Source organism: Protomyctophum bolini (genome assembly GCF_963924005.1).
Source record: "Protomyctophum bolini genome assembly, chromosome: 2".
NCBI lineage: Eukaryota > Metazoa > Chordata > Actinopteri > Myctophiformes > Myctophidae > Protomyctophum > Protomyctophum bolini.
The window spans coordinates 35591975-35619039 of NC_137863.1; the positions used below are offsets into that span (position 1 = coordinate 35591975).

Below are 27065 nucleotides of genomic sequence, written 5' to 3' on the forward strand. Positions count from 1 at the left end.
TGCAGATCATATACATGTCTGTCTGCCTGCTGCCTATCTGACAATTACAACAAAGGGCCATGCTTCACTTCCCCAGTGACTACTATACGACGACACCTCAATTTACTTCAGTGATGCTGTCGAGCGAGAACGTGTGGTGAATTTGGGTGTTATGATTCTGATTACACAGTAAAATTGTTCATTTGTCTCATAGTTTTGACACCGTCATCTTACACACTCTTGGCAGTGTTGTATACATTTTGCGGCCCTGTGTGCAGAGAGTGCATGTTCTGTAATTACAAAACAATGGGAGTTCTATCATGCCCTGAAGCGCTGACTTTTTGCTGACAAACCGCAACAAGCTGAGGGGAAGCAATTATGAAATGCTACAAACTGTAGTAAGTACAGTAAGCCTTGCTGAGCCACGAGGCCCATGGGGCAGGAATCTATCTCCTGTTTCTGTAGCGGACATTATAACTACAAGGCCACTGAGCTGGTCACTACAAACAAAAAATGTGCGTTGTGGTTTAAAATAGATAAAATCCCTTCAAATGAGCAGGGTGAGAGGAATACCCGAGTAAAAAAAGAAGAACAGGTAGGGATGAATACAGACAAAAAAAAGAAAACAAGATAATTATCATCTTTGTTTCCCATTTTTGGGGGGCATTTCATAATAGGTGAACATTCAAAGAAAAAAGGAAATCTACAAGCTCACAACGCATCACGTTGCAATGCGGTACAGACCACTAGGGAACCCTGGTCAACCAAGTATATACTGTCGGGTTCAGTGGTTAAGAGTGATCATCATTGTCATGTAGTGTGACGTTTGTGAAAACAGAAAGCAATTGCCCCATCTACTGGAGCTTCCAATAGCTACACTGAGCAGCATACTTATAAACTTGTTGTTCCCAGTAGCCTCCATCAATACCAAGAATTACATTTATTTATAAAAAATAATATATGTTGCAGAGTTACCATTTGATATCAAATATCTGTATCAGCACAGCAATCATCTATTATTATCACCAGGGTGCCCAAGTATATGGTATATAAGGTATAAGGTTATATTAACTGTCAACCAGGTCTTCGAATCTTCATGAATTATTGCAGTTAAAGAATGAGGAGAACAACAACCAGGCATTATTATGACAGAGTGAATTGAATTGTATCTACAGTATGCACAAACCAACCTTTGAGTGTCTTCTTAAGGTGAGAGAGCAGGCCTCCCAGTCTCTGCAGGTCGAAGTAGTCAACCTTCCCATTGTAGAAGAGCTGTGGGGGAACGTAGGCCTCTGGAGGGAGGGAGGGAAGAGAAGAGAAGAAAGAGTTTGGAGAGAGGATGGAGAGGATTAACAGAGACAAAGAGAGAGAAGTAATTACACAGGATTGACTAATAAAAACAGACAAGTGAGAGATATGTATGGAGAAAATAGTTAATGAGGAGAAAAAGGAAGGATGGTAAGGGGAAAAGAAAAGAAAATAAGCAGGGTGAGAGGACATGAAAACGTGACATCAAAGTGAAAAGAGTACATCAGAATGCATTAAAAAAATATCATGCAGAGAAAAGGGGGAATGAATGGGATGAAATGGGGATAAGGAGGCAGAGAAGATGCGGTGAGCAAAAGCAAGCACCTCATAAACAACGTTCATTATGAATTAAATTAATTAAAATAAATTATTCAGCAGTAATTGAAGAAAAGCGGCAGTGGCTCAGGGGTAGAGTGACCATTTGGGATCCATAGTGCAGGCATGAGCACACATGCATTCACATAGCGTACACTAAAATAATTATGCGCAGGCAGCTGTTGGCTGCTTTTTCCAATAGCTAATGACTTACTGTAATGATTATCAGAGGTTTACATGTCCTACACGCCTCTTAGAGTAGATACTAATCACTATTGCCTCTCAAATTTGAGCAAGGATGGACATTGTTCAGAGGACAGGAGATAATTGGGTGTTATTGAGTGGCATGCCGAGGGCTAAGCAACTTGTCAAACTTAATTTGACAAGCAAAGGAGGCTTTCTCTAATCTCTAGCGTTAACATTACGTGCTGTGTTTAACATTAAGTGCTGTGTTTACAATATACCAAAATCACACCCATGTGAACAACATCGAGGAGGCAATAAGAGACCACTATTTTTACCCTGACCCAACCGACTCGCATTGCACCGATCACAGTACCTTTTACTCACCCAAGATATCATCAATAGCCGTTAAGGGCACATCATTTTTGTCAATACAACTTAATACATACAGGTATGTTTTACGTGTAACCTCTATTAATCTAACTCTAATATATTAAAGTCTAACTCATGTCGCTATGATTAGATGATGTAATGATGATGTCAAACAAACAGTGTCAAAACAAACATTAAATTATCTTTATCGTTAATGGCATTTAAAGGACAACTTCACCACTTTTCAACCTATCTTCATATAACAGGTCCTCACTAATAATCATGAACAAAATGGTTCAATTTTTTTCTACTCGGGCTGTGTCTCATAGGAGGGCTGTGGGCAGTTCAGAAACCGTCTTCCAGTGACATAATCGATGGGGAATACAAGCTACCGGTAATAAAAAACTGCAGGCTTTCTAGTCCTGAAAAGTTTCAATGCGAAAATGGAAGCCATCGTTCTCACGATAATGAAAATCTAAATATTTTTGTAAAAAAAAAAAAGCCTAATGATGATAGAAGACGGTTTCTAAACTGCCCACAGCCGTCCTATGAGACACGGACTGAGTAGAAAATAATTGTGACATTTCTTTATGATTATTAGTGAGGACCTATTATATGAAGATAGGTTGAAAAGTGGTCCTTTAACGTTTGTGTTAGGGTCAAGATGACGGAAGTTCTCTCTTCATTGTCAATGCCATTTTTAAAACAAACATTGAACCTGTATATAGGAGGGGCTAAAAGTCATTATTTGGAATGAGATTTTATTTCAACACAAGAAACATAAAAGTGTTGAGTAAAATAGTTGCTCTTAGCCATCTCATACACACATAGGCTACACTCACCTACTTGCACACATTCTCACATCCTCACACTCTCACATACTCACACAGGTGTGCAGACTGTGCACAACCCAGTAACAATCAAATTAACTTCTAGATTTACATTGATCTTGTGGCAGGATTAGTCTCTCTACACAGTCTAATTAGCAAAGTGTCCTTGGGCCTTGTTTGTAGCTGTGACTATATGCACAAATATAATTCCACAAAACGTAATGAATGAAATGGGGTAGTCAAACCTAAATAGAACTATTTGAACAATGTTCAATGAACAATGAATGGGGCGGCAACCGCAAGGTTTCTAGTTCGAACCCATTCTGGTTGGTGCCTTGCATGGTTTCCACCGCCATCGTGTATGCATGTTTGTGTGAATGTAATGCACAATCTATGTGAAGCGCCTTGGATAAAGGCGCTATATATGTACCATTTACCATTTCTATGTCCTCTGGATTGCTCTTACTATGTGTAAAATCAAATGGTATCAATCTTTACACAGGATAGTCTATTGCCACACCAATGGAGCTGATACTTGGAAATTAAGATTAGCCCATGACATTTTACAAACAATTCCAGTAACGCAATAACAGCAACGAAGCGCCTTGAGTTGTCAGTTTGTGATGCTTGGTGCCTAGCATACCCCACGACTTATTGTGAACGAGGGGCTGCATAAGTGAGCAGTGGCCATCGGCAGAAAGATGGTAGTACACATCAAGCACACACTTGGAGGACATTCAAGTGGAGCTGAAGATACCGCCCCAAGCGTCTGCAACCAGTATCTGTACAAGAGCCTCGTTGGACAGAAACAGGCCCTGTGCACATACCACCTGCCGACTGCAAACCAGTGGGTGTGGGGGGGGGGGGTACTTTAAATTGTAAATGTGGTCGCAGCTCAAGCCCCATTTGAGGAATTGACAACAGCGGTAAATTCTTCATCTGCATAATTTGTCATCCCCAATTGTCAGTGTCCTTAGCCCATTTTGGGCTGAGATCAGATTCTAAAAATGTCTTCTACATCCTGACAGTTTTCTGAAAAAGCTATGTTTCTATGTCAGTCGTTCTTCGATTTAAAAAAAACAGAAGACCTACAAGCTCGTAGCACGCTACTGAGTGGCGCGCTATGAGCTTTTAGATCTGCTATTTTTCAATAGCTAAAACATAATGGGTTAAACACATTAGAAACACATTAGAAAACGAGGCCAAAGAGGGAATTAAGAAGATGAAAGGCGTCCTCCTTGAGGCTGTGAACTGAGATGTGTATTCTGAGCCATTACACTCGATTGCAATGCAATGGAGTGTAATGGATCCAAGATATAAAGACACTCATTCCATGCGCGCGTGTGTGTATTGTAGGGCCCCGCCCCCTCACTGACATTTTGGCACTACCGTTATTTTTACGTGTATGGGTCGGGCCAGGCAGGCTCATTTAATTGTGCGGTCTGTTCGGGCTCTGGCCTCAACTCACTCGGGTCAGTTTCGGTCTGGTTTTAATTTTCAGCTGCATTGAAAACTCTTCAGAATTTGATTAATGAGGCAGGCTAGTTTTAAATGTACTTCACAAATGCAAAGGATGCATTCATGGAAGAGGTAAGGAAGATAGAAGTGCTGAGAAGGACCACATCAGAAGCCTCACAGTGCGTTTTAACAGTGGGAGAACAACGGCGAGCGACCAGCGATTTCATTGATAAATTATTTTCATCTTTTCGTGCAACGTTTTCCTCCGCCCACTTTTCGACCATTGCCTGTTCGCCTGATATTGCCAGTAGTTGCACTTAGTAGTAGTAAAGCACTTCCGGAAAATTTGTCTGGCTGTTGCCCGCTGTTAAAACGCACGGTCAGAGCGAGCCAGCAAAGATGGTGGGTGGAGACCGAAGTATTTATTTTTGATTAAATCTTGGAGGAAAGCACAATAGAACCTGGAAGTACTGTGTCAACCACCACAAGCATACGCATTGAAGAGCGGAGCTACCTCAGAGACAACTATTTAGTCTTCTGACAATCCACTGCAGTACTAGAAAGTGAAAAGAAAACTAGACTGCCCTCCCTGGCAATTACATTTTTCTGTGCACCTTCAACAAATGTAGAGAGCGAGAGTCTCTTCAGCTCAGCCTCCATTGTTATCGATGAAAGGAGTAGCAGGCCGATGGCTGAGTAGGCTGGGAGGCTGAATCTTTCTAAAGAAGAAACTGCCACCCCAGGTTTAGAAGTGAACAAAGGTAAGTTGCATAAGGACTCTAAACTACTGTGCCAGTGTTTTTTGGGACCATTGTTAAAGGTCAAAGCTACTGCTATGTCTTATTATGCTAGGGGTAATCTTGAACAAAATATATTTTAGTTTACAGTGTAATAATTGCATAATGTATAGTTTTTGTTTTACATTTCAGCCACAGAGGTTGCATAGACCCTTACTGTATATATACACACAGTATATATATTTGTTTAGGTGTAATAGCCTATACCGTACAGTCCCACTGTACAGTTGCTATTGGAAAAGCTATAATTAATGAATGCATTTGTTTGTTTTCCATATGAGCATGATGTTTATTATATAGCTAGGTTAAGCAAAGTGCATTCAGACAAATTATTGTTCATGTTATAAAAGAGGTAGGTATGTTTGCGATATCAAACATGAAAAAAGTTGTATATCGAGCGATCCCTAGGTTGGCATAGTAATACAGACAGACTTTGGCCTATATAATATATATATATAGAAGATACAGATGTATCTTCTGAATAAAACCGGTGCGATATGTAGCACTGTTTAGTGTATATAACAGATTTAGTTTGTTTTCCCCTTGACTTACTTTAATTGTGCTGTTCAAATGAAGTGGTTTGCATTTTGCTTTAGATTAAAAGGCATAATGTCCTATACTATAGCAAAGAAGGGAAGGAACACACAGGCAACATAGTATTCCTATTATATTGTGGGGAGAACAATACGAGAAAAGCTGTTTGTACATATGCTATTTTCGGCTATGTGACTTGGTGTTGAGGGGAAGAAAAGAAGTGGACTTCTAGTATAGAACCCTGAGGGACCATAGACTTCTAGTATAGAATCCTGAGGGACCATAGACTTCTAGTATAGAACCCTGAGGAACCCTGGACTTTTGGTATAGAACCCTGAGGGACCCTGGTCAGCTAGGATTGAATTGGTTAAAGACAAAATCACATGGTCTTACCATCACTGTTGATGCTGCTGGGGGTCTTTCTCTTGCCTTCATCCCAGTACATCCTCACAGCCGTGATAAGACGATGGAGAAAACACACCATGTACTCTGGAGGACACAGTGCTGTGGGGTGCTGCTCACACACACACACACACACACACACACACACACACACACACACACACACACACACGATCAGTGTTTATGCCTTAGTGACATTGGTGCTGGAACATACTGACACCTAGTGTATGACACATGCAGGCACACAAAATTAATGGGTCCACATTGTATGCAAACTAGCTTTTTGCACAAGATCGTAGTAACTTGGAGTCGGCCGACGGCCCTGTCTGTGATGCAAGTGGAACTGCCTCTCACAAGAGCGGACCGCCTTAAATAACTGCCCAAATCCCTACAATAGCGGATACTCCCGAACGTGGCGTGCAACGTTACGCATTAGACTTCACCTCAGGATCGAATCCCTCTCTCGACGCTGCTTATTTATCTAATCTGTGTGTCGCAAATTATATTATTATTATATATAGTTTTTGTCTCCCCCAGCAAGGCGGACCACTCAGCCCACTTGGTGAGAACAGACTGCAGCAGTAGTTAGGCAAAAATAAGTTACAACGTTGCGAACATTTGCACAGCGACTTGCTCGGCAGTGCCTCTCGTTGCTCAAGTCCACTAGAGCCGACTCAGCGCCATTTGAGTTATTTACCATTAGGGTATAATATATATTATATAAGGCGTTGCCAGGGCCGAGCACTATTTCGCACCACGGAGGAAAGCCGGGCAGTGCTATCCTCCTGGAATGTGACGCATGACTAGGGGCGAAGCAGTTCCAGGCAAGCCAAGTTACTAGTATCCGGTGGAAAATGTGAGGTTGCGTATTGTATAATCTCTCTCTCTCTGTCCATCCATCTGTCTGTCTGTCTGCAGGAGCTCCTACCCCTCTATTGCTGGCATTCTCTTGGAGAAACTTCCGGAATTTGTTCAAGAAGATGTACCGAGAAGCTTCACCCTGAAAGACAGAGGGTGTGAAAATAAGGGACAAAATGTATTTTCTTCAATCAAGAATTGTGAATTAAAAAAAATCTGCTATTAGCTAAATTAGCCATTACTATTGCATGGAAGCCTGGAAGGTAAGCTAAATTAATTAGTTCACCCGAGTCGGTGTTCAAGTTTAATGAGACTGGATTTTGTCTACTTATCTGAGCTAGCCTTGTTTCCATCCAACCACACAATGTTAATAACACAGGATAGTGCATATAGTCCTATTGTGTTTGTGTATTGTGAGTTTGCCACTGCATCTCTGGGATCAGTCGGTTTGGATATTATGATCACCTGTGGCCTGTGTTCATTATACCTTGTGTTTTTACAGCTGTGTTGATTAAAAATAAATGAAAAATAATGTGTAGAATGCAGCATTATGGGTATGATTAAAAATATAAAAAATAGATAATGACATATGCTAGCTAGGTCACTGGTTACAAAATAAATTAGCAGAGCAACCATTGAAGCTGAAATGACAATACTTCTGGGAAACCAGTAAAAAAAAAGTTTGAACAATCAGATTGCTGGGCAGAAACTGGAAGTTGTATGACAAAATGTTCGTACCGTCCCTTTGTCTTTGTTGTTGAGAAGCAACATTAGGATCTGCACCTGAAGCTCCTCTACCACTACAGGAGAGAAGAGAGGAGAGTAAGGTTTCCTGAACACTAAGTGTATGCATACTTTGTAATATTGTACAATAATCAGCCTTACGTGTCTATAAAGGGCCTGTTGCTTATTTAACACATGGATAAATGGATGTGACTGTTGCCCATCTTTTAATGTATTTATTGAATTCTTTATTGACATCTCTCCTGAACAGCCTTGCCAGTTTAGATGACAGTAAATAATGCTAAGGACTGGTCGATGAAGTTGTACAGCAGCCAAGAGCCAACAATGGAGCCAGCATCCAGGTGTGATTATGCATAAATACTGAGAATTAGGGCATCGTTGAAGAGGGCAGAATCATCCAATCGATGAAGTCTAACTTAAAAGACTATCAAATAAACCTAACACAAAGCTGATAAACGCTCCAAACCTTCAATCCTCTTCTTCAATCTCTGACAGCCTCTCTCATACGCCCGTCGTCGTAAGCGCTCGTCTGCACTCTCATCTTTAGGCTCTCGTTCATCTTTTCCCTGTGTGGAGAGCTGAGCACATTTACCATATCCATATCCATTTATCCATATTTGGGGGAAGATGTGTCAAAATGTGTCAAAAAAGGGGGCAATAAAAGAATTAAGCATTTTCAAAAATAGCAGATCTACAAGCAATGAAGCATATCAGGCTTTACTACATGAACTCTTTCGTTCCTATTTTGGGCATGTATAATAGGCAAGCATTCGGTCAAAATAACAGATCAAGAAGTACAAGCTCACTTGTAGTGCAGGTATTTTCAGCAAAGAGATTTTGGTGAAGTAGAGGGGAAAAATCAGGAGGCCAAGTACAGAGCCCAGTCAATTGAAGTATACTAGTACTGTATATAGGGTTGTAACTGGTGTTGATAAATGTTTAATAGGCCATGCTCAGTCACTCCACTTGCAAGGTGTGAGTCAAATACTCAAAGGTCAGTCAAACATGTAACCAGAAAAGCAGTCAAACAGGTTGCCAGAAAGCCAAACAGGTAGCTAGCAGTCAGTCTCACCTCCTTGTCGAAGCGTGTCGGCCACCAGGTTGTTGGTATGAGCTCTTCCAGACCAGCCTCTTTCACTCTCAGAGGAGTCTTGATGTAAAAGAACACTACAGAACGCAGCACGTCAAATGTAACTTTATGTTAAAGATTTAAAAACCACTATTCCTTCTTGAATAAAATACACTTCCAAAACTACAGCAGAAATGGAATACAAGAACAGTCGTCCCCAAACCTGCTTGGCCCGCGTCAAATCAGGCGACATCGGAAACCACGTATTTCTGGCCATCAAAAGTATTCGATCAAGTCAAATCTGGCGACCTCAGAATGGTCAAACGCGTCTTTTTCTGGCCATCAAAACCTACTCTGCCCATTCTGTCCCTGCCGGGACGCAACTCATACGGTGCAGAGTTGGCCTAAGCAGACTTTCCAACATTCGGCACGGCGGCTCGCTCGGCCGTGCCTCTCGTGGACGGCACCGCCTCCGTCGTTTTAACCTCCCAACTTAATATTAGGGGCTGTAGTCCGTTCTCACCAAGCGGGCCAAGTGTTCCGCCACTGGAGGCAAGCGTACCGCGACTAGGTTTTGGGGAGACTGTTCCACTTACCCAGAAATGTTATTGGGTGGAAAAAGGACACATCTTATCCTTTATTGAGGCATGTCCTGTATCGAGACATTGATTGGTTTAGTACAGTACACACAGTACAGTACAGGGACTGAACTGAAAAAGGATATAGGACATTGCTGAGCAAGTACTTCCTGGACTTCTCATGGCGCAGGATGGCTGTGGTAAGACGCAGATAGTGGATCTGTAAATAAAAAAGAATGGACTGATCAGTTTTGATGTATGATGAAATGTTATGATGAATTTATTCACTTCAACCCAATTTAGCCTAAGCCATTATTCTATCTTTCTGAACTGACATCCCTTCTCTGCTTTAGCGACTCTGGACACATTCAAAGTTGACATGTAGAACATTTAATTTATTCTAGAAAATGTAAAAAGGAAACATGGGAGATTGATTTGTAAAGCGTTAAGAGGAAGTCACTGATGTGATTCATTCCTATCCAAATTTGGTTTGCCCAGAAACCAGGGTCTTCATCTCTAAACAATTACCAAGTCAGATCACCAGAACTGTAGTTTAGAAATGCATTCAGTCAGACCAGGTGACTTTGTATGCCACGATGACAAAAAGTAATCCTGCACTGCTACAAATCAGAATGGTTCCCCCAGTATAGTGAACAGCCCTACCTGGAAGCCCAGGTCTGGGATGATGGGAGAGAAGCGGTATGCCCTCAGCAGGGACATCATCAGTTGCTTCAGGCACTCGTTGACCTCATAGTCCTACGTACCAGGAGCCCATAAACAGAGACAAGGACAACAAAACTAGGCAGTTATTAGCATATTCTAAGCCAGTGCTTCTCAAAAAGTGTGCCTGCCCTATGTCTTGGAATTTTGTGACAACCAAACAACATTAAGATATTTTTAAGTGTAACATGTTCATTCATTGCTTGGTATGAGTGTGAAATATTGTGCAGGTGCGTGCGTGCGTGCGTGCGTGCGTGCGTGCGTGCGTGCGTGCGTGCGTGCGTGCGTGCGTGCGTGCGTACCTCCATCAGCAACCAGAAGAGGTCCAGCAGCTGTTGTATTAGTGGATGTTCGTCCACTGCCCCTCCACCCTCCAGTATGGCCAACAAGAAGTTCATCAACACATCCTCCACCAGGTACACTTTACACTGGGGACACATTGGATCAATGTTAATACTTCACACACACACCGCAGAAATGATATACTGTATGTATGTATTTATGCTTGTAGTTAGAACATAGTGAAATAACACTGCACACGTGATCTAATGTAATTATTTTCTCATGATCTAATGTAATTATTTTCTCAAAGGTCATAAATCATAACACTGATGCTACATATTACTTCAGAGTCTGTTTCTTTACAAAAGCAACTAATTCAACTATGATGACAAAGTCCTTTTTTTTTCCTTCTATGTTCTCCCTTTTTGGACATTGCCATTTCTGCCATTTCCACCAACTGTCGATCCCCTGTTGCTGCCAAGCCCTACTGTTGGAGGGAGTAATGTACCACATGCTGCCTCTGATACACAATGAGTCACCGTGGACACCTCTTTTTCAGTTTCACCGGGAAAGCTTAACATGCGACGCTCGCCAGCCGGCCTCCCACCTGTGAACACTGCCAAGGATGTGTTCATTGGGGTATGCAGTCAAGCTTGAAGGCACTATTGCTGGAACGCAAACCCAGGCCTCCTTGGTGATGAGCAAGTGTCTTTTTAGACTAGGATACCTCGGGCTAGCCCAAGACATAGATTATCTACCCATTGAAATGTGGGCATTTTAGGTAGTTTTTGATGAATGGTTTGAATGGTGGAAGGGCATGGAATGTATGTTGATTCGTGTGCATGTTCCAATGAACACTACTCTCAACACTGCTCTTGTGGAACACAATGAAACCTAACGCCAATGTGAGTACTTTAGATTAAGGGCTCTATCTTGCAAGATATAGCCATAAGCCTCTAAATACTTGGGACATGAATTCTTAAACACAAAGACTACGCAGTTAATCAGACAACATCCATACAGTCACAAATGCATACATCCACATTCCACACACAAACCCACACGATATACAACAGCACTGCATGCTATTCCCACCATAAGAGGAGCAAAGTGGTTGAAGATGTGAGCCAGGGTGATGAGGATGGTGGGTTCTCCATGTAGTCTCCAGGCGGCACAGTCCTTCTCAACCAGCCTCTCCTCCTACGGCAGAGAAACCATGATTCAGCAACATCAACATCATGAGCAAGTGAGATTAACAGAGAGCTAACACAAAGAAACGCCCCACAGTCTCCTACGTTTATCCTACATGGAATGAACAAAATGACACTGTCGGCTAGAAACCTTGTATGTCCAAAATGGTTACTTTTCAGGAAACAGGAACCTGTGTTCCAGTGGATCCAATCATTATTTAGTCACAAGCTCTTTTTTTTAACCAATTTCATTGGTTAAATATTTATTTAAAAAAGCAACACGATGTGACACGTTGTTAGCTTGTAGATCAGCTATTTTCTCTACTTTGCATGACACTCTTGTACGATGAAGTTTTTTATTATTTTAAGAAATATTTTAAGAAAAAACATGGTTGAATTACATAACCATTTAAAATCTCAAAACTTCACCCGAGTTAGCTCTGCACCACATATCTTCAACGGAAATAGCTTTTTCAGAGAATGTTCCCCCACCCAAGAATAGAGATGTTATGGTTCAAGTGGTTGAAAAACAAAAAACAAAAGTAGCACTTGATGTATTTATTTTGTGTGTGTAAAGGACAGGATTTCATCAAATGGGTGAGGCATAGATACTCCAGACTACACATGCCTGTGGAAAACCTGACAAAATTGTCCTGTCTACCTGCGTGTCTATGATGGTGGAGATAACATTCTTGACGTAACCCAATAGCTGGTGTGCTTTCAGCAGGTCTGCGGTGGGCGGGTTCTGAAGAGGCACGTAGCCTTCCACAGGATACGTGAATCACGCGTAGGTTAAGGACAAACACTGAACAAAGTTACCGTTGAACTGTTGTGTAAGGGTCAAGGGACAATGTATGGCTAGGTGGTCATTGTTGATAGATAAATCACTGACAGGGTGATTTATCTATCAACAATAACCACCTAGCCATACCTGGACAATGACCACCTAGCCATACCTGGACTACAATTCCTATAATGTTTTGGTGCACTGCTCCTCCTTGTGGATAGGGGGAGGGCTGTCTTACTGAGACATCATGTAGTCCAGGAAGTAAGTGAGCCCAGTGTCCATGACATCAGAGACACTGGGCTCACTGCTAAAATCTAAAACCACATATTACACACACCCCAGGAAAGTGTTCTAAATCTTCTAAACATATATTTTTTTGCAAAAAAAGCCGCACCCACAGCTGTTGTTGTATGTTCTATGTACAAAAATCACGGCACCCATCTTTAATTTCCGGTTGCATTGGTTGGCTAGCACTTGGTTGCCTAGCACATAATATCAATGTACACATCCCAATATCAATGATAAAACGCATAATATCAATGTAGACACATAATATCAATGTAAAGACACATACTCCAATATCAAATACATCCCATAATCTCTTCCCATAAGCGTGCGTGCATGTGTGAAATGTGAAAAATAATTCAGAGACTTCTCCTTGACCTACTGGCAAACGTTAACAATACATTTGGCACCGACAGTGGTTTGTGAGATAAGCTGCAGCCACGGAGACTTCACAAAAGCTGAGCCATTCATTCACTCATCATACAGTACAATACAAATACGGTGTGTGATCTTTGCTGAGTTGAAAGGATATCGGAGAGGTCTGCTGCCAAAGTTGAAAGCCACTGACTCTTTGAAGGAGAGGCTGATGGCAGGGAAGTAAGCGATGCCTGGACCCATCTTAATGTTCGTGAAGGCTGTGCCCAGGGACTGGCCATTCCTGGGGCAACACAAAACGCATCCAGACTATGTTAGGGTAGCTGACTTGAAGCACAACATTTAAATTCTATAATATAGAACAGTGGTTCTCAAACTTTATAGCCTAGTCTCCCCGGCACCCAAACTAGTGAAAATAGTGGATCTACAAGCTCAGAAAGCATTGCTGCGTTGAGCTTGTAGATCGACTATTTTCACTACTACTTAAACAAAATGTATGGAATGTCTATGCTTTCTCTTTCATTTCATCCAGAATTAGTTTTTAATTCATGATAAATGCATGTATTATTTATTATGTACCGATACCAAACACCGCTCCGCACAGGGACACATTTCTTTATCGGGTATGACAGCAATGTAACTGACATATCAATTACCGGTAGTAAGATAACATAATTACTGTTATGTTCTGCTATTTTTGACTCAGTTAAAAGGAACATTTTACATCATCTCCATAATTGGATTCAGATTCCTCACTAATGGCCCTGCTCTGAAACACAGAGCGAGCCAACGGGAATGTTACCATCTCATAATGAGCATTAGGCGAGGACCAATTATATGAAAATGGGTGAAGCTTTCCTTTAAGTTTAAGACAATGTAAAAAAATGCAGGGTTTCTGACTTACAAGCAGAAGGTAATGGTTGCCTCATCCAGGTCTATCAGACAGCTCACAATGTCTCCTGCAGCCCATGACTAGAAGAAGATGTATAAGAGGTTATAAAGCACACATTTCCATGTCGGATAGTGTCCAAAACAATGTTTGGCAAGTGGCAACATCAGCGTATAGAATCCTTAAAGAATACTGAACAATGGAAAAAGTAATAGATAGAATACCTGGCTTCACCATCTTTATTGTAATGATTACAAGGATCTATCATCTAGCACTTTTATTATATCAATTCATTCTTCACCTTGCCATAGTTAGTGGTGGTTACATTCCACTTGCGCACTCTGTTCCCATCGTATGCGTACGAGTCTGGAGTGTCCCCTACACCCTCCTATGATGAAAGAACACCAAGACAGGGATGCATCCATCATCATTAGTACGTGAACGCCTGGATGCGTTTGTGTGAGGCTGTGTGTGTGTGTGTGTGTGTGTGTGTGTGTGTGTACCTCCTGGTTGAAGCGACAGTTGAGTGTACACCATCCTATCTGCATCAGGCCCTGGGATGAGATCAGTACCTCGTAGGCCCATTTCCCTGGAGACCAAACACAGGACAGATAGTACACTCCATACTAGACACATGGATTAAAGCAAAATAAAATATCACGGCTGAGAAATGGTGTCCTGATGTGCGATTTGGGAAACCGTGTGAAAGGAGCCAAATGACCTGAAATCAATCGTACCGACTGACAACTTTAATCCATGAAGGCATGACATGCTAACAGAGGATTCCTGGCCTGTGGGTAGGAACATTATTTACTAAATGAACCTTCCTAGCGACTGAAAACATAAGATCGTTAGATTATTTACTAAATGAACCTTCCTAGCAACTGAAAACATAAGCTCATTAAATAGTAAAGATGAAATAAATCAAGAGAGACATAGGATAATTCTCTAAGTGTTAATTGTTTGACTGCTAACAGCCATAGACACAAATTTAAAGTGCATCATAAATAAATCCATTATTGTTCAAATGATTGTTGTCAGCTCTCAAACAATTAATCTAGTCTAGATCATGCAGCCCATCGTAGTGCATGTTTGGTGATATAATAACATTTTTAGAGCGCTTTACAATGGTTCATACATTGGGAGGTGAAGCGGCGAACATTCTACGCCAGCGTCCTCACTTCCCACATTCACACACCAATGGTGGCAAGCTCACATCGACCAACTCATTGGAGGCAATGTAGGGTTCAGTGTCTTGCCCAAGGACACCTCGACATGTGGACAGGAGGAGCCGGGATTCAAACCACCGACCCAGGGATCATTGGACGACATGATCTACCTCCTGAGCCACAATATAATCTGGGATGGGTCAACTTTTATCCAAAAGAGGATTAAACTAGCCGAGTGCTTACCTTTATATACACAGGTAGTAGCTCTGATGGAGCTGAAGTTGCTATGACCGATCACCTACAAGTATGAAGAGTGAGAGAGAAAAGCAAGTCACTCATATCATGTGTCATATTGTAATTAATAAATAAAACTTTTATAAAATGCCAGGCATCTGCACACTCTAACAACATCTTCTGTGGTTTTGTGGAAGGGCTGACATCATGCACACAGCAAATTTGGGTATAAACTTTATGAAATGGAAAAAAACAATATGCAAATCTCACCCCTAGTAGGTCGTCATCGACAAACAGTAGTCCTTCAAAGCCGCTGGTGTGATCCAGTACAACTGTTTGTGGACCCAGGCGACCTTCTATAGGCTGATCTGTAGCGGCAGAGAGATATCATACGTCTCCAGCCTCAATTCATACAAGTGTATGTATGCATTTGATGGATGCAACTAAGACAAGAAGAGGGTAGCAACACCTTTTTATTAAGGCCTAAAAATCACCTGGAGAGCGATAGGGTGGCCTTTTGAGTTCCACTGTTTATCACAGGAAACTCAGCCAAGATGACTAACAAGTGTACAGTAGAAGATATGTCAACAGCCAAATGATTGCCATGGCAATCCCACACCTGACAATTGATTAGCCTACTTAACCAGTACACATTGCACACATCATACCTGTAACTTCCATTAGCCCTCACCACTGCTCTAGCAGCACCACCAAAATCTTCACTCGCATGATACATGTGATCTCAAAATGTAATGGGCAGATTGCTTCTGGTGACGAGACAGTGAAATATGTCTGTGTGCTTCCGAAAGGATGATTTAATGAATAACGTATCTTGGCTGATTCTAAGCATGTGGTTAATTACAATTACAACATGACACTCAGTTAGTCTCTCAGCGGAAGCCTGAAGGACAGTAAGACAGGAGAAAAAAATTATAATTGCTACAATTATGAACAGTTACCCAGTGTGCGTGTGTGCGTGCGTGAGTGCGTGCGTACCTCTAGTGTCCTCGGTGGGTTCTCCCTCAGACAAAAGACGTTCAATATGAGCCCCAAGGTCCTGGAACCCCAGAGGTTTCCTTAAGAAGAAAAGGATTAACAAAAGTGAGTAAGAGGAACCACAAATAACAGGTTTTTTTGTCCAATGTTTACCCAATTCAATTAAAGATGAGTGCCCCCCCCCCCCCCAAAAAAAGAACATGATCATCAGGTACTATGATTATACTAGGAAGATGTTTTTCTTTTTCAAACAAGTGTACAGAAAGTGTCAAAATTATGTTTTTATGTGGCCACACCCACCAGTTAATACCTGGCTTTCACCTTAGCACCACCCATCTGAACCTAAAGTTGTATGATAATGGGGGAGGGGTTATGGTTATGATGTCACTAAACTGGTGCTTTTGACATATTTGAATATTATAACCACACCTGGGTGTGTAATAGAGCGCCGCAGTCCCGCCCCCTTTCAGAAAAGCGAGTGGCCCAGGAAATGAAACCCCAATGCATTCTCCCATCGGCACTTCTAATATAATTTATTTAAAGACGGTTACGCCGCGGACAAAGCCAACTCGGATCGTGACAAATCATGACAATGAACACAATGTTTTGGGCCGATCAAATAATTTATAAGACGAAAAACAAAACAAATAGTGTTGTCTCCTGACTTTCTTTTCGTCTTTCTAATGATTTGATCGGCCCAAAACATTGTGTTCATTGTCATGATTTGTCACGATCCGAGTTGGCTTTGTCCGCGGCGTAACCGTCTTTAAATAAATTATATTAGAAGTGCCGATGGGAGAATGCATTGGGGTTTCATTTCCTGGGCCACTCGCTTTTCTGAAAGGGGGAGGGACTGCGGTGCTCTATAGAGTAATGTTAACTCCATAGACACATACAAAACAGAAAAAGTACAAAAATCACGGCACTCAGGTTTTTTTATTAAGAAAATGAAAACATATTCTGAGATATTCTTAAATGAGGAATACATGTTAGCGATGGAAGCGATGAGTCTCTTACCACCAAGAGACTCACTCTGACCTCCATAGTCTGTGTTTGGGGTGAGACACCTTGACTAGTGTTACAGTTAAGCCCACTAGTTTCAGGTTACCTCCAGCAGCTCTATACATAGACATCAACAGACACACCACCACCACCATAAATATGCTGCTCAAGAAGACCTCAAAGGGCCTGGGCCATGGCTCAATGGTCCAGGCACCTTGGCTGGTAATCCAGTCTGGCATTGTGCCGCGGGTTCGACTCCCGATCCCGACGGCCTTTACTGCATGTCACTCCCCCATCTCTCTCCCCATTTCCTGTCAGCCTACTGTCTGTCCCTCCATAAAAAATATAAAATAAAGGCCACAAAAAAGAAAACATGAATTAAAAAAAAAAAAAAACCTCAATGGTCCATAATCCAAAATCCCTAGCCAGTCTCATGGCTCAACTGTTCACCTGGATACATGCCTGTTCTTGGGTCAGACAATAATAATTGAAATCAATTATATTCATTTCTGCCAACCTCAAACTACTACAGGGTTTAAAACATTGGCATAAAAAACAGCAAAGTCAACCAAACAACTGCATGGGACCTAAGTCAATTTAAAAACTAGGTAAAATCAGGGCACAGGAGAAAATAAAAAAAAAGGCCTAAGAATAACTAAGTAAATAAATGCTTTGTTACAAAAGGTCGATTCTTAAAAGCGTCAGTGGACTGTGGAGCTCTCAGGTGTTCAGGGAGGGCATTCCAAAGACAGTAGGCAATAGAACTACATAAGGCCCGGTCACCCATGGTGCAGAGTTTAGACACCTCTTTGAGGTGAAGGGGTATTGCCGTGGATGCACTGATGCGTCGGATCTTGTATTCACTCCTGAAGGAGATGGGGAGCTAGTGAAGTAAACGGAGGATGGGCGTAATATGGTCATACATTCGCACTATCATCAGGATCATGGCAGCATTTTGGCACTACAGCGGTATTTCCTCATTCATTCAGCCCAGCTTCAAGTTCAATTTGTAGTCTGTGAAGCCATGGGAACACAGGAAGTTTGGCTGGGAGGTGAGCTCCACAGAGCGGCCAGTAGCTGCCACTGGTGGCCGTGCGATCTGGCTGCAGTGTTGTTGTCAGGCCTGCTGCTCCTCTCCTCTCACATTCATTCTCGTAATTTCTCGACAATGAAACAAATACTGTCTAAAATAATTACAAACCTATACTAGGCTATATACGTACAAATAAACAACAGTTTCACATAAAACACACAAGATACCTCCGTTCCCCACAACGCATCGCATTCTTTATTTTTTTAATTTTTTTATCCCACGATTTTGTAACCCATTTTTCACCCCTGTGTCAATTATCTAATGTGATCCTGGGCTCTACACACCCTCCGCCAACCTAGTCCCCATATATGGGGGACATGGGGAGAGCAACTCATGCTTCCTTCATGCCTGAGTGTCCAAGTTGCTATTTGACACCTGACAGGGGGGAGTTTCCCTGGTTGGACGTAGCGTGTGCCGTGTGGAAGGAACACGTTATTCCAACCAGTTCCTTTCCCCTCCATCAGGCGCCCCGGCTGGCCAGGGGCGCCAGGATTACTGCATGTTTTTGTAAGGGTACCTACCCTAGTGGACACGGGGAGAACATGCAAACTCCACACAGAAAGGCCCTTTCGCCAACCCCACCTCGGGTATGGGCACTGATGCGGAGGAAACACGCCGCCAGCGCCCACAGCGTCCTGAGCGGGAATCGAACCCAGGACCTTCTAGCTGTGAGGCGACAGCACTACCAACTGTGCCACCATGCCCCACGCATCGCGTTCTTAATGAGCCACACGCACACAAACAGGAAAAGGAGGACTAGGAGGACGACACACCGCACCAGCGAGGCTCATTTCCCTGCCACTGGAGGTCCATGTCAAGGACCTCCAATGTTTACAAGGGACTTCGGCGCTAGCCATGAGGGAGTATGAATTGACGTTTATAGAGCCTAACTAAATTCGGACCTAGGACCTTTCCTGAATCGACTTTTTCGGAACTAAATAGGAGTATGAATCGGCCCTTACACAGACTTAAAGTTCAGTCGAGGGTCCATTTTCACACCCAGGTTGGAGACTGTGGATGAGAGGGGACAGTTGTGACTGCAGAAGGAGATGCTGGTAACAGGGCATGACTGGATCTGGTGGGGGCCTGGGGTGTGCCAATTAGGATGGCTTCGGTTTTGGAAGCGTTTAGTTAAAGGAAGTCTCCTCCAGGAAGGTGGTTAGTGTGGATGATGGTGCCGGCAAGTCTGCACGTACAATAACAATAGACATGACCATCTCAGTGGCCTTGTAGTCATTGTTCACCCTGAGACTGGGAGGTAAAGGTTCAATCCCTGACTGAGTCATAAGACTATAAAGTTGGTATGCAATACCTGCCATTCAGCATCAAGGGTTGGATTGGGAGGAGAGGGGTCCCTGCAACATACAAGCATCATGTCCAGGAGCTGTACTTGTACATTAAGCTGCTGATGTACCTCACATTATGGAAACAGGCGATAGTCTCCTGACCTATCTCTTTATACAATGGTAAAGTTGATCACGTGCCAAAAGCAGTGGACAGAAACTGGTCGACAAAAACTGGACGACATGTGCAGTTGCCCCAACAGCAACGCCACAAGGCCTTTTAACCACGCTACTTACACACACTACAACTCGCTTACAATTTGCAAACCTGGCAACACTGCTCTGTGTTCTCATAGGCCCACCAGGCCCGCCCCCACACTACTTTTCAGTCTCACAATCAGCCATCTTGCTTTTTAGGGCTCTCGCAGGATAAAAGACAGAAGGAAGGGGAGAAACTATTGGCTCACTATTTTGCTTATCCCTTCTAAATCCCTGTATTTACAAAATAAAACACTCAGCGAATCCCTTAGTTAAATCAACATTGTTCATTGTCACTACTTGGATTGTGCCGAAATATTTACATTACACGTATAGCTTTTGCTATTTTCGCCTGCCAGCCAATGCCGACTACACACGCCTGCACACACACACACACACACACACACAGGAATGGCTATACGGCGGCGAGACAGCAGTGCAGCACGTTATAATTTTCAGTTTCATTAAATAACTGTCTTTCTCAGCGTGCGCACGTGCGCAACTGCGCACACAACATTATTCAAGTGAAATGCGTAACGCCAATATTGGGCTCATATAGGCTACCAATACACGACGAAATAACTGACAGGAGTGACGGTGCTGTGCTGTGAGTAAACTGACAACGCTTTCTGACATAGAGAGAGAGAGAGAGAGAAAGAGAGAGAGAGAGAGAGAGAGAGAGAAAGACAGAAAGACGTGTTAGAGTAACGCGCGCGAGCGAGAGAGAGAGAACGTCAGAGAGAGAGAGAGAGAGAGAGAGAGAGAGGGGGGGGGTCCCGTTAGCAACAAGCTAACAGCATACCGGTACGTTCGTTCTATGATCCATAAAACGACAGATCTGCCGTTTCAGGGCAGATCTGCGGGCGCGCAATGTTGTGTGTTTTCGTCTTTTTTTCTTTTTCCCTCCTGCTTCCACATGACAGCAGCAGCTGCAGCAGCCTCTGATAGCTACTGTGCTAAAGATGCTAAAGCAACACAAAAAAACATCCACACGCAAAACAAACCAGGGACCAGGGTTGCCACATATCGTGGATGTGAGAGTGAAACAAGCAACCAGGTCTATAAAAATGTTAATAGGCCAGTTCAAAGTAGGTAAATCAGAAATGGTCCGGAAATTAGTCTTAGAATAATCAATTATAGTGTTGACTGTCAAACTTTGTTGTCTAATGTTGTTTCAGAGCAGTGGAACTCAAACATTTCCATGTCAAGGACTACCAATAGATAAACAAGTCCAAAGTAGCTTATAATGATCAGACTTGGCAACACTGTCTCTAGGTTGAACGTTCTACTTTACAAGCTCACACATATGAAATATGTTTTTTTGAATCTTCAAACTGAGACATATTTTATGATAATACTGTTAGCACAGTCATCATACTCCAAGAGCATACAAATGGAACCAAATGGACCCTGATTTTCCCAGAGAGCAAATGGTATCAAATGGGGGTCTGTGGCCTAATGCATTTCAAACTGGGGCTTCTTGGTATTATATTCTCTGCATATCTTATCAACTTGGGGTGAATATTTCACCACAATACTTTACTGAATATTTCACAAGAATATAACACAAGAGTCAAATGTACGGTCAAATGTAATCACAATATAGGCTACAGATGTACATTTTTATGACACAGTAAAATGTCGAAAATTAGTGCTATCCCCCCCCCCCCCACACACACACACACACACACGACAGGCAAGGCTGTTGTTTGCATCGTTAGCAGGCAGCAGCTACCTTGGCACTGCTCTCTGTGACTGTAGTTGTTTCACCATGTTTGCGTATTTATGAGAAATAAAAAACACTTTGTTATTATAATAATTTATAACCCAGGGCACACTACTGAGTTTAAAAACACAGCTGAAACATGAAGTGGAGTCTGTCAACTCTGTCAACGCAATTTCCTTCTTCCCATATTGCGCTGCAATGTAACTAGGATTCGCCGGCCGAAGGCCGGCGAAATTCTAGTGTGTCAACATGTGTGAATAATGACCACTGCAACCATCATCCAAATTAAATATGAAGAGAACTTAAAAACCTGTGGTTTACTGTCCACACTATAGTACAGAAGAAGCACACCAAACAACACTTTTCCTACTGGCCTCAGGTCATCAGGATATCCATTACTCCCTTCCGGACTACACAGGCAAAGTTTTTCAAACTATTATTGTAGCAGACAGCTGTATCTCAGCACATACATATATACCATTGAAACCACACGACGGACAAAAAAGTAGCCAAATATTCACAAGCTGACTTTCGAGGACACTATACAGTATAATGTGTGATAAATCAGGGGCCTGGGCAAACACTTCAACCTACATGCTACTGTACATTTTTATAGTAGCAAATAAAATGTACTGTATACACTACACTCCGAATAGGATACCAGATAGGGACACAGAGTAGGGCAACACAGGAGAGAAGATGATGGTGGAATTGGATCCGGAGATGTCACCCAAAGAAACAATAATGCACATCCTCCGTTTTTGGTGCTGAGCCAAACTAACAAAACAGATTCTTGAAAAACAACAGGGGGGTTCGCAGCTCACTTTTAAATACTCCAATTTGCATTCACCACAGCAATAAGACGTTTTGACCTTGCAGTTTTTTTCAGGTAAGTATAGGCTAAGTGAGCAATTAAAAGTGAGTAGGGACTTGCGACCCCCCCACGTGTTTTTCGGAATTGGATCCTGATTTGTTTTCAGTAGTTCACAAACAACTGGGCTGATTAAAAACTGATGCCTACGTTATACTTGCATGTGGGTGTCAAGCAACTAAATATAAATCAGGCATATGTCAGTACTCTACCTGAGGGAGGCCAGAGCAGGTCCCTGTTTGGTGGAGGGGAATACATGGTGTAGGTAGTCACTCAATAACTTCTCATTCACTATGCCTGGATGAGAATGGACAAAAGAGAACAGAATATGATTTCAATTATCAGATAGATTGCCCGTACCAGGAACCCCTCCTAATAGAATTAAATGGACGTTTCATCTACCGTTTTTACTTTTTAGTACCCGTTACCTGCTTTGATCAAAAACTTGCATCACCCCTAAACCTACAGTTTTTGGTTTTTTTGTTTATCAAAAACCTCACACCATCATTACTTACCAGTGGCTTTGGGTTTGTCTGTATCAGAACCCACTCTGTAGTTCCGACGGGTCAGGGCTGTGCCGCCCCCCTTTGAGCTCATGTTGTCCGACTCAGGAGTGACCTAGTCCATGCACTGCTGGGTGACAACAAACAGCCACATTATCTTTCACATGTTTTGATAGATTGAATACTTTATTAGTAAGAAATTAAAAGAGTACAGGGTAAGACATTTAGACTAAAAGGATAACACAATTAAGTCCTGAGGACTTATTTCCATTGTGTTCCTATTCATTTCATCATAGCACTAAGCACAGTAGCACACATATACATACAGTGTATACATAGCATATTAACACATAGACCTAGAATGCCTGTGATCATTTAATTATACTTCGTAAATTTTCATGTATCATAAGGCATAGATAGCTTCCATCGTTTCCTTGTAGATATTAAAATGTGCGCCATAAATGTGATAAATGCTCCGTTTGTACTCACCCATTAAATAATTCCAAATACGTGGAGTGAAATATGGTCCTCTAGTTTTATATCCATGTGAAAGTTCTGGCACAAAACGCGTATTTAGTGAATTATCTCCACTTTTTCAAGAGATGCACACGGACGCTTTTCTCTCCGGGCGAGGGGGGGGCCGGAGTGATAGTAACCTTCCTGTTGTTTACCGCAGACGTCATCACCAATTGACCAGGGAAACACAAAAGTTTGCGGTCACACAATTGGCAGGTGGTGTGATTAATTACCCAGCACCTATCGCAAAGCACCTGCCAATTGTGTGACCGCAAACTTTTGCGTTTCCCTGGTCAATTGGTGATGACGTCTGTGTTTGTGTCTGTGTCCCCCTCGCCCGGAGAGAAAGATGTCCGTGTGCATCTCTTGAAAAAGTGGAGATAATTCACTAAATACGCGTTTTGTGCCAGAACTTTCACATGGATATAAAACTAGAGGACCATTTTTCACACCACGTCTTTGGAATTATTTAATGGGTGAGTACAAACGGAGCATTTATCACATTTATGGCGCACATTTTGAACCCGAACTGAAATTAACCTGGGTGTTCTATGGCTCTGTATGTGAAATACTGTGCATACTGTATGTAACAACAAGAGCCGTTCTAGGGCTAATTAACACATTACTATATGTACAAAGGAGAAAAAAGGAAAAGAATGTGGCAGTGAATGACACCTCCTTTCGATGGGAATTAAAATATACCGCCCTTGTGATCTTCTGATAGATTTTTGAAAGATTTGTATTTTAAATTTAGGAAAGACAGACATTGAACCTTTACCAGCAACCTTGTCGTGACCATATATGATTAATGTTAAAGATGAAAATATGACAAGAAAGAAAGGAAAGTGCACTCATGAGAGCCTGGAGTTGGTGTATAACAAAGTTGTAGGCCTATCCAGTTTCAGATATATCAACAAAGTCTAGAGTCTAGAATACTTTTAAACCCATGGGCAGTTGAGTACACATTCAAAATGGTGGTGTCTGTTTAAGATTACTGTATGCCTACATGTTTAGTGCTAGAGTTGTAAGGTGTACTCAGTGGTGTACACTACAGTCTGTAACAAACACAGAGAGAGAGAGAGAGAGAGAAGTTGAATGCACTACAAATGTAACTGAGCTGTCATACAAACATCATTAAGTAACCACAGCAACCTACCTATCCTATGCATTACATTATGTAATAACTATTACTAATGTAAACAACTTGATTGTTGCGCAAGACTAATGCAACCGAGTAGTCAAGTCATGATACTAGGATGCTGTTATCTTAGGCACAATTCTCCCTTTGCTGTAGTATCCTATCCTACATGTTTGATTCTTTAACCATGACAGACACATTTGTTCCAGTTCCGTTTTTTGGACACTGGGTGGCTCACTACAGAAAAAGGTGTGGTTGTAGAGATAGATCAGGTCAGGACTCAGGACCATGTCTTGCCTAGTTGCCTTCCTTGCAAGTTCACACAAGGTACTACTCTGTAACTCTATCAGTTTACTGCGATTTCAGTCGTCCATGGCAACAGTGCCAGGCTACTATTCTGGAAGGCATTAGGCAAGCATACACATTACACAGTGGTATGGTGAGATGAGTGAGTCAGAACTCACCAGCCAAGTCAAGTCAAACCTGTAGCTAACTGTTATAGCTACAGTGGGGTCAGCGCGGTTCTTTAGGGATTGGGGTTGGGGGTAAGGTTAGGATAGGGGTTGGGAGTTAGGGTGAGACATATGGCTGAGCCAGGGAACATATTCGCTCCCAACCCTGCTATGTAGCTATGCTATCTGTGCAAGCTCCAGCCTAACATGCACCTTAGCAGCTGCTAGTAACCATATACGGACTACAGTGAATTTGCGCTACACTATTAAACCCCGTAAGCTTGGCTTCAGCCCATTAGCCAGGCACACATACGGTTTTTTGCACCGAAATCTCTTGCCAACTGCCTCGCTAGCTGGCTAATGACAGTGACAGACACAGAATCACTGACTGACTGAAGCTCCTATACGCTGTTATACATAACTTCGTGGATTATCGAAGTCTGTCTCTACTCTCTAGCTATCGAGAGCAGATAAATCGAAACACGGCGGCATCACGGAATTCAATAGGTCACACATTTGGTGTAACGCTGCTATTTTGGTTCGCTATAATTGCTCACTGGACACAACAAAGCTGGTGAAAATACTTACCCAATACTTCTTTATAAATGAGCCTCCTCTTCTCCGTTTAAATGCGGTATTTTGTATATAAATGACAGCGATGTGGCATACAGGTGTCAACGCTGTGTTTTCGACTGGAGCCTATTTCTACAACAACACTATTCTTGTCAAACGGTTCCCACGTCACGGAGCGTCAGTTGGGACAAAATACGTCGCGTCGTCGCCGTCGGTTGGCTAAACGCGAACTACCGGTAAACAGCTGAGTCAGAAAATGTGCAGCAGCAGCATCCTATACTTGCTGTTATTAGTTTAGTTTAGTAGCAGGTGTTGTTACCAATACCATAGTAAAACGTTTTCTCTATTTCTCTGGGGGGGGGGGGTTACTACCTGTGAGTGGGGAGTGTTGGCTGATGAATGAATATCAACATCCAAATACATCCTGATACTGGGGGGTCTCTAATTATGACAGGCAATTCCTGCTGTCAAAATATGACCCCCCCCCCCCCCCAAGTAAAAAAACACTTTGTTTGAAATAGACACTCATGCTACGTAGTAGTGGGTCATAGGACGATGGCGGATACATGAAAGTCATAATGCACTTCATGACACTGGTTAAGATAAGCAATGTAGACCCTAGAGATCATGTAGGCCACAAAAAAATGAATGTACAAATTTCAATCCAGCTTCAGAACATCCCACTCCACTCACTGACACATGCCTCCTCTATTTGACTGACCATCAGTGAGCTGCAGGGGGAGAGAACAGATGGTGGAGGTGAACGGAACACTGTCCCCCCCTCCCAGTGAGATGTGGCGTTCCACAAGGAAACATACTAGGACCTGGGAAAACTGAATCCATTATTTTTGGATCAAATAGTAATCTCACTGCACCACTCAGTTCACACGGGTGTGATTTTTCTTTTATGAGCTCCATAGCCTAAAGAGATAATCAAAAATATGTGCATGGTCACAAAAAAAACATGATCTGTTCAACACCCTTCTCTTTGGCCTTGTACCTGACATTGATACAGCCATGGATGGGATGGGATGAGACCAGGGCAGGCCAATCATCCACTACACTACAGTATGACATTTTCTGTGTGTGTGTGTGTGTGTGTGTGTGTGTGTGTGTGTGTGTGTGTGTGTGTGTGTGTGTATATAATATTTCCAAAATGATTATATGTCAAAACCCACGTCAAAACTATTCCTGTGTGTGTGGAGGAAGGGGAGAATTTTTAGGCCTGTCACAAAAATGCAAAATTATGTTATACTATATATCTGATTAACATAAATACCACTTAAATGGTGTAAC

At 42.3% G+C, this 27065-nt stretch overlaps 1 protein-coding gene across 4 annotated transcripts in view; it reads right to left on the reverse strand.

Moving 5' to 3' along the window:
- Positions 1 to 25920, reverse strand: part of rnf123 (ring finger protein 123) — a gene marked incomplete at its 3' end in the record, with an annotated part of 161693 nt that extends 135773 nt beyond the window's left edge. Inside the window, exons 1-21 of one of the 4 annotated variants that reach the window (XM_080774155.1) lie at positions 25785 to 25920; positions 23103 to 23217; positions 22800 to 22884; positions 16355 to 16434; positions 15629 to 15726; positions 15368 to 15422; positions 14459 to 14544; positions 14257 to 14343; positions 13971 to 14038; positions 13224 to 13349; positions 12281 to 12395; positions 11525 to 11629; positions 10450 to 10575; positions 10091 to 10183; positions 9572 to 9647; positions 8853 to 8968; positions 8247 to 8358; positions 7775 to 7836; positions 7107 to 7178; positions 6170 to 6290; positions 1170 to 1271 (exon numbers count right to left, since the gene is read on the reverse strand). In XM_080774155.1, the coding sequence (XP_080630281.1) occupies positions 1170 to 1271; positions 6170 to 6290; positions 7107 to 7178; positions 7775 to 7836; positions 8247 to 8358; positions 8853 to 8968; positions 9572 to 9647; positions 10091 to 10183; positions 10450 to 10575; positions 11525 to 11629; positions 12281 to 12395; positions 13224 to 13349; positions 13971 to 14038; positions 14257 to 14343; positions 14459 to 14544; positions 15368 to 15422; positions 15629 to 15726; positions 16355 to 16434; positions 22800 to 22884; positions 23103 to 23184 (1867 nt within the window). In that variant the 5' untranslated portion in view covers positions 23185 to 23217; positions 25785 to 25920. Of the gene's footprint in view, positions 1 to 1169; positions 1272 to 6169; positions 6291 to 7106; positions 7179 to 7774; positions 7837 to 8246; positions 8359 to 8852; positions 8969 to 9571; positions 9648 to 10090; positions 10184 to 10449; positions 10576 to 11524; positions 11630 to 12280; positions 12396 to 13223; positions 13350 to 13970; positions 14039 to 14256; positions 14344 to 14458; positions 14545 to 15367; positions 15423 to 15628; positions 15727 to 16354; positions 16435 to 22799; positions 22885 to 23102; positions 23221 to 25784 lie in introns of all 4 variants that reach the window. The other 3 variants (XM_080774156.1, XM_080774154.1, XM_080774157.1) reach the window with 3 other exon arrangements.
- Positions 25921 to 27065: the final 1145 nt, after the last annotated feature.